The 13,650-nt window shown below is 39.0% G+C and overlaps 2 protein-coding genes across 2 annotated transcripts; both read left to right on the top strand.

Annotated features, from left to right (window-relative positions):
* The first annotated feature begins 3,442 nt into the window (after positions 1 to 3,442).
* On the top strand, positions 3,443 to 6,681 carry LOC147169293 (lecithin retinol acyltransferase-like). Its single transcript, XM_086084013.1, has 2 exons — positions 3,443 to 5,153; positions 6,357 to 6,681. The coding sequence occupies exons 1-2, from the start codon at positions 4,596 to 4,598 to the stop codon at positions 6,507 to 6,509; spliced, it is 711 nt and encodes a 236-aa protein (XP_085940139.1). The 5' UTR covers positions 3,443 to 4,595; the 3' UTR covers positions 6,510 to 6,681.
* Positions 6,682 to 8,687: 2,006 nt separating this feature from the next.
* Positions 8,688 to 11,432, top strand: LOC147169292 (lecithin retinol acyltransferase-like). Its single transcript, XM_086082924.1, has 2 exons — positions 8,688 to 9,201; positions 10,381 to 11,432. Exons 1-2 carry the CDS (start codon positions 8,701 to 8,703, stop codon positions 10,534 to 10,536), a joined length of 657 nt encoding a protein of 218 aa, XP_085939050.1. The 5' UTR covers positions 8,688 to 8,700; the 3' UTR covers positions 10,537 to 11,432.
* The last annotated feature ends 2,218 nt before the right edge of the window (positions 11,433 to 13,650 follow it).

Below are 13,650 nucleotides of genomic sequence, written 5' to 3'. Positions count from 1 at the left end.
TGTGCCATTTTGATCTCAGCACATCCAGTACAAAAGTGCTGTTGAACGCACCCCAAAGCAAGCAATGTGGCACACTGGCCTCATGTTGACTCATTGCGCCGAATCCTCCCCTCAGCCTTCCCTCTGCATGACCTGCTTTTATGACATGCAGGCCCGAGCAGAAGACGGATGTAAAGCCTGACGAGCGACCCGAGCGTGAACCGGCGGGCGGACAGGAACGCTGCTGAACTCTAAGTGAACCGGCCTCTTTGTGAGCCCGCAGCAGATGGAAAGCGTCTCCGTCCGTGCCAGGGTGCCTTTCCTAACTTTTGGCTGAACCTGGAAGCTCCCGAGCCGCACGCCTCCACTGTTGACTCAAGCGTCAGTCGGGCCAAAAACACGGCGCCGACTCATCAACTTCAGGTTAGCGACGGTACCGGCAGGAATTCTGCGGCGGGGGGTTCGCAAAAAACATTTGGGTCGAGTGGAGAAAAGTTTCCAAGGACCTCATCATAACCCTAACGGCAAATAAAACAAAACGACAATGTGTACCCCAAGACGAAAGAAAGGATCTATGTGATGGGTCACAATCATGTCAGAGTTTATAAATGGCCTAAAAGTCAAAGTAGAGCGACGTCATTGGTTTTTGAATGTCACACTTTTATGCCACACTTTTAAAAAAAAAATAATACGTAATCATTTTGCTGACTGCCAAACTACAGTTTGCACACACTCATTGCGAATCACTTTGCTTGGTGTAAGAAACCCGTTTGGGACAAACTGGGCAAAGGTTCGCCCACGCGGTGGCCTCCGGGTTCAATTGTCGGTCGCAGACACGAAGCTAAGCTAAGCTAAGCTAAGCTGCTCAGCTGAAGGTGGCGTGATGGCCAGAGAAAAAGCCACTTCGTTGTCACACCATTTTGCCTGGCTAAGAAAACAACAACAAACGTTTAAAAGGCTCGTGTTGAGGCTAAATCCATAATTTAACCTTTGACACAGTATGCTTGCATCTTGGCGGTGTGTTGGTGGGGAGGGAGGGGGCGGGGGGGGGGGGGGCGAAACTCTTGGCTACCGTGCAAATGGACTATAATATGAAATAAAAGATTGATCTGCACAAAGACTTAAAGAATAAACAAACAAACCAACAAACGAAAAAAAAACACCACAATAAATTTGATCTCGATTAGCGGGATTAACGGTTTATCCTGCTCTGCACCAAACTAACTAGCTAACTAGCAAAATAACTCCAGAATGAGCAAGCGAAGAAACAAACCAAATCTGCACAAACTAACTAACAAACTCACTGGCTAAAGAAGGTAGAAGCAAACTTTATCTGGATCTGCACCTACTAACTAAGTAACTAACTAATGAACAAACAAACGAATAAACAATACATTGTGTGCGAAAAAACAAATAAATTGGGGGCGGGGGGGTTGATTAAAAACACAACCAAAAATTTTTTGGGGAGCTTCACTAACTATACTTAATTTTATTTTTATCTTAATACCTTTTTCAATCCTTTTTTTTTTGTGTGCATTTTTTAAACCAGAAAAAAATGTATTTTCCTCAAATAAAAACAGCATTGTTTGCATTGAGAAAATGTCTGCTTTTTTCAGAAAACACTTTTTTTTCTCTCAACTAACTAACTAACTAACTTACTCACTCACCAGCTAGCTAGCTGTCTGTATGGCTAACTAACTCATAAAATAGCTAGCTAGCAACCTAAGCAACTCACTAGTTAGCTTACTAACTCACTAGCTAACTAACTAACCAACTAACTAAACGAATAAACGTAATCCAGATGTGCATCACCTAAGTGGCTAATGACAAACACACCTGATCTGCATCTGCACTAGCTAACAAGCCTACCAAAGGTGGGACGAAATGAAAATGTAGTCTCAACTAACTACTAACTATTGATTGAACTAACTAGCAATGGCCCAACAACATAGGCGACAGCAACTTTGAAATCTAATCACACTTTTGTGTGATTATTTTATGAGCAATAAAAGCAGACGTGCGTAATAAAGTAATAAAGAAAGTCAATATTGTCTTGTTATAAAGTGACTAACTATAACGTTTAACACTCCCTAGCACACAAACATTGATAAGGGTGACACTAGTAAACGCTACTTCATTTATAAAGCACTTTTTCAACTTACAAAGCTGATGACGCAGCATCAGGAGCAACTCAGGGTTCAGTATCTTGCTCAAGGGCATTTCGACGTAGGTCACAATAACATGGGACATCGAACCCACAACCTCAGAGTTGCAGGACGACCATTCGACCACACTAACACTGTGCCACTCCACCATGGTGACGATGGGCCCTTTGGATTCCCAAGGACACAAAAAAGGTCAACCTCGTCGGATAAATCGATTTAGCACACAGACATTTCCAGTCTACATCATAAACCGTTTTGATACATTCGCAGTGATGCCAAACTTTTTTTTTTTTTTTTTAAACAAATATTTCCCCATCATAATTGATTGCCAATCATTTTGCGGACCCCCAAGCTACAGATCACTAAACCCCGTGGGACCCCAATTTGTGGGCCAACAAACACTGTGGTTGTCTTTTGTGGGTCAAATGATGAGCGTGTCGTACAAAGCGAACAGGATTGGGCTAATCTGGACAAAAGGAATGTTTTCGCGGCTTGGAGAAAAGTGCAGCTTGGACCAATCCTCCTCCTCCTCCTCTTCCTCTTCCTCCCACCTTCCCTCCTCATCCTCATTCCCATTCTGCTCTGTTCCTGCTCGGCTCATTAGATACAGAGAGGTTGACTACTGGGTGTCCCCCTTGTAGTTTTCTAGTTTCAGTCTGGGGTGGCCAACCTTTTTTTTTTATATAGGGATTAGGTTTAAGGTTATGGTTGGGGTCAAGGTTATGTTTAGGTTAAGGGTTAGAGATTAATGGTAGGTTTAAGTTGAGCGCGTTTGGGTGAAGGGTTGTGTTTCTAATTACAAACCAAAAAGGGTCTGCCCAATATTTGGGCTTATTTATTTAACCAAAAACTTGTGTCAAATGAATAACCCAAGGTTTGTTTTGTAAAAAATTAGAAAACCATCTATTTTGGGGGGTTTGTACACAACAACCTATTTCGGTGGGTTTCGTGGATACAAACAAACACTTCGATGCTAACCTGTGTGCCAACATTTCATATTGTAAGCTAGCTTTAATAGCGGAGGCTACGTAGTTCTTTTAAAACATGTGAAATGTTTTTTGTTTAGTTTAGTTTGTGCTAATTAGTATTATATCAGTGGCACAAAAAAAAAACAATACTATTGCATACTGTATTGCAGAGGTGGTAAATCCAGGTCCAGAAAGTAAAAACCCTGCCACGGTTTGCCTTTAGCCCCTGATGCTAGCTAGCTAGCTAGCTCACCAGCAGGTAGACGAGCACCATGGGAGCTAGCTAGCTAGCACCTGGGGCTAAAGCCAAACCGTGGCAGGGTTTTTACTTTCTGGACCTGGTTTTGCCACATCTGCTGTATTGTAATGGTTTCTGGGAAAACATATCGTCCTAAAAAAGTTCTTATCATGACAGTTATAGTTTGCTACGGGATGATTATCGTTAGGCGGATTAACATTTTCTGTTCAATGTAACTTCGAGTAACAAAACCGTGTCAACGATTCTTACGTTCACAAATCCGACAGCAGTCGAAAGTCATTTTTCTCCGTTTTTCTTTTTGAAAAGGCGATCAAACGTTAAGAAAACGTGTTGTTCCGTGAGCGAGGAAAGCAATGTGACACCGCGTAAACATGGAAGCACTTTGAGTGAGTGCAGATGTGCAAGACCTTTTGGTGAATTCTTCTACATCTTGAACAACATGATCAATTGCATATTTCATGCCGTTTACATGCAGCCGGCGGTTTCGCTACCAAAAAAAAAAGCTTTCCAGTATACATTGTAATTGGAAATACAATATGCATACAAATTCCTTGGATTCATTCTGAAGAAGAAGTTCATGTGTTTTACATCTTGTGCGTTACATTTCATATAAAAGACCCCAAATGTAAGCAATTTGGGGGATTTTTAGCACTCACTTTACTCCAGAAAAAGTTAAAGTCAATGTAGTGGTGCCGTATTAAAATGAGTCTTCTCCTAAATATGGTGGCAATATGCTTTTTCCAGCTTCATATTAATCCGTTTTTTTTTTGTTTTTTTTGCTTTTTAGATGTGAGCCTCCGCAGGGACTGTAACAAAAAAGTTAACTTATTTGTAGACTGTTGTTAAAAATAAAAAAAATAAAGTGTGTTCAAATAAAGCCTGCGCAGTTAATCAAGCTTTTACAGAACCACAGTTAGACCCCGCAACATAAATCCCCTAAGCCTAATTATAGAATATTCCAGAATGTTTGTGCACACATTCGTTTTTATATATTGGTTGGGGGGGGCACATTTTTGTAAGAATCCAGCCAAGCGTGACTTTTATGCTTTAATCTTGTTTGCGTGCATGCGCTGCTAATTCCCAACAAACAAAACACACACACACACACACACAACACAACACACGTGATGAAAAGTGTTGGTGGGCTGGATATTTAAGTGGGGGGGCTTGTCCTCCTCGTTCCTAATAAAAGGAGCTCATGAGAAGCAATGTGAGCGAGTCACCATGATCAACCTATTCGCCTTCCTGGTGGAGAAAGTCTCCCTCCTCTGCAAGCTCAAAGTGCTCGTTTTTGGCTCTGCGCATGCGCACGAGCGGCCCACCCCGCTCCGGGGAGCCTCTTCGCCTCCTCCGCCTCCATCGCTCCGCCGGGGCGACCTCCTCGAAGTACCCCGCACGCTCTTCACCCACTTCGGCGTCTACCTGGGCGACGACCGCGTGGCGCACCTCATCCCGGACATCCTACCGGCGCTCACCGACGACCCGCGGCGTTTGGCCTCGGCGGTAAGCAACGGGCGGCTGATCGCGGGATGTTTGTGCCGGCGCGCCGCGGTGCGCGTGGACAGCCTGGAGGACTTCGCGTACGGCTCACGGATCCTGGTCAACCGCGCGAATGCTGGGGCCGGGTCGGCGAAGAGGGCCAAGGCGCTGCCCGCGGAGGAGGTGGCCCGCCGGGCGGAGGCGCTGCTCGGCAGCTTCCCGTACAGTCTGCTGTGGAACAACTGCGAGCACTTCGTCACCTACTGCCGATACGGACGCGCCGCCAGCCGACAGACTGAGCGGGTAAAAGGCCGCCCCCCGCGTACTCGCGGTTCGGCACCCGCGGATTCGCTCTAATCCCCCCCCCCCCACCCCTTTTTTTTCTCTAAGTATTTTTGTTTTGTTTTTTGGATTCCCCCCAGAGTTCCCCCCCCAAAAAAAAATTTTGGGTTTAATTTTCAATATTTTATTTTTTTAAAGGTTTTTTTAATGGGGCGTTGTCATTGAAAACACGTATTGGGTCCTATATAAAATAAAATAAAATAAAATAATGGGAATCGGCCAGTCTCGTACCTATCCCCTGCAGATAAGGGTCTGCTGGACAGAGATGCCTTGACTGACAAGTTGAATTCATTCCTTGACTGCGCTTTACTCAAAACACTCCTCAAGTCATTTTTTTTCCATTTAAATGCATTAACTCATTCACTGCCATTGATGGCTATAAACATCAAAAAAATAATTTGAACTATTTCTATTAGTTTAACATTTTTTCCCACTTTTGTTAAGTATGAAAACCTAGAATTTTTTTCTATTGTACATTTAGAACAGATATGAAATTTGTGATTAATCGCAAGTTAACTAGTGAAGTCATGCGATTAATTACAATAAAAAAATTAATCGCCTGTTGCCCCTAATTTTTATTAATCTTTTTTTTTAAATGAATTTATGGCAGTGAATGAATTAATCTTTAGTATTTTTAATGTATTTCTGATAAGAAAATGGTATCCTACAATATTGTACTTTACAGGAAAAGGAATAAGGAATAATTTTTTATCCATCTCAAGGCCCACCTGTTTTCTGGGTTTGGTCACGAGATATTAGCAATGCGAGCCCGAGGGCACTTTGACATCAATTTCAGTCAACAGCAGAGGGCGGCATTTTTTCATGAATCTTGAAAAGTTTGTGTGTGATAAAGTGATAGAGCTTATATATGTTTGATAGAGCTTATATATGTTTGCATTATTTTTGTTATCTGACTTACAACTTATGGTTACGCTGTTTGTCAGAATTTTGCGAAGTTGTCATAGTGGATTCTTAAAAGACTAAAAGTGCAGATGAATTTATTGCTCGTATTTGTTTATAAAACAATAGGAAGAGGGCCTTCAAAAATGATTGCATTAAATTGCAATCATAACATGGGGGGGGGGGGGAATTACAATTAGATTATTTTGAAAATGTTAAAACATCACCCTGTTGTGACACATTTATGTTTTCTGTTCCCTTTAGTTTTGCGAGTGCATAAAATGGCTGATCAGAGATCGACGCAGCATCTTGGTGACGGGAATTCTGGGAATCATCTCCATGCTCGTTTGCGGCATGGCCACCTCAACTACATTACCCACAATTCTTATCCCCTTCACTCTGTGGATGGCCGGTTAATTCTCGTTCACTCTACTTTATGTTTATAGTTGCCCGAGTGCCTTCGAAGTATATAATTGTCTTACCTTTCCCCCGTAACGACAATAACTGGCTTATTTCATTAAAATGACAGTTTTTTTTTTATTGTGTAAAAATATGTAAATAATAAAACAAATATTTTTATGGTTGTTGATTTGTGTGTGGTTTGTAAACAAAAATGTCTTGAACAAATCTTGCTGCATTTTCACAAACTTGACGGATGTTTTCGTATCCGTCAAAGATTTTGCTGTTCAAAATTTCCTCATGACAAGAAAAAACATTAAAAGAATTGGCGAATGTCGAGCGAACGTTATGTAAACAACCGTTCGACAATCAAGACAATTTAGTCTTCAAGAAATTCAATATAGCAAACATGTTTTGGTTACTATCAAAAACAGTTTTGCCGTAAAGCTACTGAATGCAGAAAATTGAATTTCAAATCGCTACTGCCACCTGTGGCCAAAAAATGAAACTGCATTTTCCCTTCTTCACGTACACAATGCACACATGACGTCACATCCGCAGACAGAGGGCGGGAAATTCAAACCCGAATCTAGTCTGAAAACTATTGGCCCGAGGTTTGCAGGAGTTCCCATTAGGAACAGCTCAGGTGTTAATCTAGTAATTAAAAAAATGTTTCAGATTAAATAGTCAAATAAAAAGGCTAGTGTAAAGATATTTTGGGGCAAATTGTTAAAAAAATCAGCTTTAAACAAAAAAAGCTTCAAAAGCATATATTTTAGAAAGCATGTTTTTGTAAAAATGAAAGACAATTTTGCCTTTGACAAACACATGTTTTTGATTTCACAAACATTAATATATTATATTGCATTAGTGGAATATGAGATAAGCAGCCAAATTCAGCAGTTTTTATCAATATCAGAAGGCGGCCATTTTGTCCCTTGCTGTCGAGTGAAAATGACATCAATGTTGCTCAGGTAACAACCAATCACAGCTCAGTTTCAGTAAACAGGTGGGCTGTGATTGGTCGTTGCCTGAGCCCTTACCAACTGTGATGTCATCTTCAGTCGACAGCAAGTGGCAAAATGGCCGCCCCCTGAGATGGCTAAAAACGGCTGGATTTTGCTGCTCAACTTAAATTCCAAAAATGTCATATTAATCAGAATGTCATGTTTAGACTAGTGAGGTCACATATAACATATTATTGTCAAGGAATGTTTAACTCATTTACTGCCATTGACGGCTATTGACGTAAAAAATTAATTTGAACAATTTCTATTAGTTTAACATTTTTTCCACTTTTGTTAACAAGAGTATGAAACCTAGGGAAAAAAATGATTGTACATTTAGAACAGATATCAAATTTGGGATTAATCGCAAGTTAACTAGTGAAGTCATGCGATTAATTCTGATTTAAAAAAAAAAATCGCCTGATGCCCCTAATTTTTAATGAACTTTTCATTTTTCTTTTTAAAAAAAGAAAATATTATTAAAAAAATAATAATAATAATTAAAATGACTTTTTTTCTTCTTTTTTTTTAAGAAGAAGAAAAGATTATTAAAAATTAGGGGTGTCAGGCAATTCATTTTTTTGGTAATTAATCACATGACTTAACTAGTTAACTCACGATTAATCACAAATTTTATATCTGTTCTAAATAAACAAAAACATTTCCTAGGTTTTCATACTCTTGTTAACAAAAGTGGAAAAAATGTTAAACTAATAGAAATAGTTCAAATGAATTTTTGACGTCTATAGGCGTCAATGGCAGTGAATGAGTTAAGCTTGACTTCCCCTTTAACTGTTGGAATAAGTAAATGTATATGATGATGTAGAAACATCAATGACCGTTTCGAGTCCCCAACAAACCTTAAAATATTGCATGACCCAAATGAACTTGTCTACATATTTGCAACCATTTCTAGATGACTGCAAAGTGCTGAATACCGACGCGGAGAGTTGACCAACAAAAGCGGTTTATTCGCCGGCTCGCTCGGCTCGACCTTTTTTCGCAATGAGGATTTGCGCTTGACGCGCACCCCCGACCTTAATTCCCTCCAAATGAATCCCCAATTTCACATTCCAGACCGGCCACAGAGTTCTTAGAGAAAGCTCCTTTCTTTGCAGACCCGCTGGGACGTCGGCCAATCGCTAATCCCGACCCAACCCACCTGCCGACCCAATAAAAGCGCCCAGGTCTCCAACTTTCACATGCCCATCATGTTCCTCTACCAGCTCCTCAGCTTCTTCTTCGCCACCTCCAAGAAGGAGGATGACCCCTCCTCCGAGTACGACCTGACCCAGTGCAAAAGGGGCGACCTCCTGGAGGTACCCCGAACCCTCTTCACTCACTTCGGCATCTACCTGGGCGACGGCCGGGTGGCCCACCTCATCCCGGACATTCTCCCGGTGGTCACCCGCAACAAGGCGGCCGTGGCTAAGATGGTGAGCAACAACCGCTTGCTGCTGGGCGTGCTGGCCAAGGCGGCCAGCGTGCGCGTAGACTCGCTGCGGGACTTTGCGTACGGGTCGCAGGTGCTGGTCAACCGGATGGACGGCGTGTGCAAGCAGCCGCCGCTGGACGCCGACGAGGTGGCCAGGAGGGCGGAGAAACTGCTGGGAGCGGTCGCCTACAGCCTGCTGTGGTACAACTGCGAGCACTACGTCATGTACTGCAGATACGGCATGGCCATCAGCTACCAGACCTACCAGGTACCCAAAACCCGAAATGACAAGTTTGCTCGATATTATTTATTTGGTTGTTACGAACATAACTGTGAGATTCATTTTTCAAAAATCATTTCCAGTTCAATACATTTTGTAGAAACTTTATTTGCACGTACGCCGTATTTATTTATTTACGCCGCAACGCATTTAGAATGGCGGCATTTTGGAACGTCTATAAAGATATATCGTAGCGTTCCTAAAGAAACAACATGCGATCGGGAGTCACCCTCCTTTATTTTAAAACATGCACATTTTATTTTAATATTTAATTTAATGTAATATTTAAAAAATGTTTTAACTATTCATTTGTTTAGTTTTTGTTTACTACTACTAACGACTAAACCATACAGTGAACCTAACATATTGCTGCTATGTGCAAAACATTATTATTATTTTTTTATGTTTTTGGGGTATCTGCGTTTAGTTTCATCCCAAAAACATAAAAATTAAAAAAATTATGACAAAAATGGACATAAGTGTTTTTCAAATAGCAGCAACGATATGTTTATGTCAACATCAAAGACAATCTAGAGTAGGGATTCCCATAATCTGAGTATCTAATTATTTTTTTTAATGCGGGAAATTATAAACTTGCTTTCTCTATTACAGTGGCTGCACACTTTTTTTTTCAATACAAAAAAAGAAAAATTTTTTGACAACCCGAATAGTGCAGGTGTTTTTTTTTGAAGAATTTTGGGGGGTTTTGTAAAACAAAAATTTTTGAATATTCAACGAAATTATTAACATACGTTGTGGAGTCATTGTAAACCACTGAAAATCTTTTATAACCCAAATGTCCGTGTTTTGATAAATAAAGATAGTTTAGCGTTTCTGAACTTGACCTTTTTTTGTCTCAACATCAAAGACAATTTAGTCTTAAATGAACTCATAAGAAAATTTAGTACTCAATGAACCTTAAATTAAATAGTTTTTCATAAACACTGAAGATCATTCAGTTTGAATGAGCCCTCATTGAACAGGCAATTTGTGTTGTTGCTTGAGGGAGGTCACATGAAAAAGATGAAATAAAGCCGAGCTTCAATTTAAATTCCACGCTTGATTCGAACACAGAGTGTGAAAATGTGATTATTGGGAGTCAGCTGCTCCTAAAACCAGCACATGAGCTACTGTTATTTGTATTTATTTATTTATTTATTTTTGCAGTTCTGCACGACGGTGCGCAAGATCGTGTGCAGTCGGACCAGCTCGTACGTTACGGCCTTGTGCGGCGCAGTCGTCCTGCTTTACCTCGGATGTGCGACGCCCGTCACTCTTTTGGCCACACTGTTGCTGTCCTTCATCATCTGGATGGCAGCCTAGACAGGCCTGAGTATGAACTCCCCCCCCGCCCCAAAAAAACAAAAAACAAAAAAACATTTGGCGTGGAGGGTCTTCTGTACCTTGATTCATCAGGTGTCATCATTTGAATACAACTTGTTATTACATTTGAATGTTTTATTCATATTTGATGATTTATTATATTTTTTATTTTTGTATTTTATGATATATTATATGAATATAATATATTGTATTAAATATGTACAGCATGTGTTAAAATAAAATATTATTTTTATTTTGTTAATATGTTTATAAAAAACTACTGTGATAAAATTAAAGTTAAAATAAAAAAATATATATATATTTTTTTAACCATACATGTATACATGCAGATACATATGTATACATAGGCCTATATACATATAAATAGGTTACAATATTAAAAAAAACAAAAAAAACTTAAATGGAAATACAATTTTATTTAAACCTCTCTGCATTACAATATTTTTGATACATATGAATGTAGGCCTATATCTACATAAATCAATATATTAAAATAAATTCCATCTATTTTATATATACAGTATAAATGACATTTTTTTTTACTAATGTCGGTGTCATACCGCCACCTAATGCTCCATTGGCGAATGTTAAATATTTGCTGTGAAATAATTTTTAAAATGTCTGTGAATTTGTCTTGAATTGTCAAAACAAAAACGCAGGGGTCAGAGCACCCCCTGCTGGCTTAACGTGTTCCTGAAAGCCTGAATTTGTATTTTTATGGGGGGAACAAAATGTATTTTTTACAAGTGACGGTCAATGTTGAGATGATCCACGTTCTAGTGAGAAAAATCTTTGTCCCCACGAGGCAACTGTTTGGATGTATGACGTCATGCAAGTTGTTTTGGGAACATTAAAAATGCATTTCTTCATTCTTATCTTGATTTGTTTTGCTTTGAGCCGCAGGGAGCTGCACTGCAAGTAAATATCTACCCTCTGCTAAATTTTTAAAGATGGAAAAAAATTTTTTTGACCACACTATATATATACATATTTTATATTATATAGTGTGTTAAAGATATAATGAAGCATATTTATGTTATGTAATATGTATGTATAAACAGTTTATTTTACCAACACAGTAAAACCTGTAGAGTAAATTTGACTCTATTTAGAGTGGGACCAAATAGACTCAGTTTAAGAGTAAAATTTACACTTGGAAGAGAGTAAAATAAAGAATTGGGGGAAAAAAACACAAGATAATTTAGGAGGGGTGCGTTTCCAGGCAGTGGATTGCCCGAAACAGCGCCCCCTAGCTAAACGCGGGCCAGAAAAGCACTATGTACACGGTAGAGTAAATTTGACTATATTTAGAGTGGGACTAAATAGACCAAGTTTTAGAGTAAAATTTACACTTAAAGAAGAGTAAAATAAAGAATTGGAAAAAAACCACAAGCTGCCCGAAAAAGCACCCCTTAGCTAACGCTGCCTAGCTAACTTGGGCTAGGAAAGCACTATGTACACTGTAAAGTAAATTTGACTCTATTTAGAGTGGGACCAAATCGACTCAGTTTTAGAATAAAATTTACACTTGGAAGAGAGTAAAATAAAGAATTGGAAGAAAAAAAACAAGAGAATTTAGGAGGGGTGCGTTTCCAGGCAGTGGGTTGCCCGAAACAGCGCCCCCTAGCTAACTCGGCCTAGCTAACTCGGGCTAGCTAACTCGGGCTAGAAAAGCACTATGTACACGAAACTTGCCCTGCCAAGTCATTTTACTGTAATCAGAGGCACTTTAAAAGGTGTCAGTTGTGTGTTAATTCCCATTTAAAATGAGTTTTTTTGTTTGTTTTTTTACATTTTTTACATCCACACACACACAAAAGTATGTGACATGACAGTGCTTCAATGAGCCTTGTTCCTGACTCACCCGAGTGGAGCGGCATTAAAGCCAGGAACTAAAACTCAGGGAGGTATTGATTGAGGCCAGGCCAGGCTTCAAGCTTATCGACATGCAGGTGGCCCCATTGAGCGCCGTCAAACACATTTACTGTGCCTTTTCCAGCTCGTATTTCTTCCTTCAACGGCCACGGAATATGCCAGACGCTTGTTTTATGATCTTTTTTTTTCTTCTTCTTAGTAAGCAAGTAACAGAGTTCAGCTCATTTTCTCACATGTGTGTTATTCATTTGGATTTTTGTTTGTTTATGGTTTTGTTCCCGAACCGCCAGGCCTCCCAGGATGCCAAGCTGGAAACTTTCCACAGTAAAATGACGAGTGCTCTTGTTTACTGGCAAAATGTAACATGGCTGAGTGGGAAGAGGCCAAGACGGCAAACTGTGAACACGGCGCAAAGTCGCAGCTCAAAGGGGTGTCAAAAGACGGACTTCTTTCTGCTGACAGTTACATGTAATAATTTTTACTTTTTTTTAAATAATAATATAATGATAAAATAATAACATATTTTTTTATCAAATACATCTTATTTGATCATTTGTTTATTTATTGTTATAGTGATTAGAACTTTTGTGCATTAATTAATTAATTAATTATCTAATTTCATTCATTCATTACCCGTATCACTTATCCTCAATAGTTAGATGATAAATATATATATATTATGATTGTTAAAATCAATGTATTATATTATATTATATTAACTCATTCACTGCCATTGACGGCTATAGACATCAAAAATACATTTTAACTATTTATTTTTCCACTTTTGTTAATAAGAGTATGATTTTTTTTTTTTTACATTTAGAACAGATATAAAATTATTGATTAACCGTGAGTTAATTATTGAATTGTGATTAAAATCGCCTGACGCGATTAAAAAAAAAAGAAACGATTATTAAAAATGAGGGGCGTCAGGTGATAAAAATTTTAAATGGAATTAATCGCATGACTTCACTAGTTAACTCTTGATTAATCACAAATTTTATATCTGTTCTAAATGTACAAAAAAAAAATCAGGTTTTAAGTTTTCATACTCTTGTTAACAAAAATGGAAAAAAATGTTAAACCAATAGAAATAGTTAAAATGAATTTTTTACATCTATAGCCGCCAATGGCAGTGAATAAGTTAAATTATATCATATTATATCGTATTATATCATATTATATCATATTATATCATACCATTTGCAATTTTTAAAG

The sequence above is a fragment of the Leptonotus elevatus genome, chromosome 8, assembly GCF_054856555.1.
Source record: "Leptonotus elevatus isolate MCC_2025b chromosome 8, RoL_Lele_1.0, whole genome shotgun sequence".
NCBI classification, from domain to species: Eukaryota; Metazoa; Chordata; class Actinopteri; order Syngnathiformes; family Syngnathidae; genus Leptonotus; species Leptonotus elevatus.
Note: the sequence above shows the minus strand (reverse complement) of the source record. Positions and strands in the feature narration are given on the sequence as shown.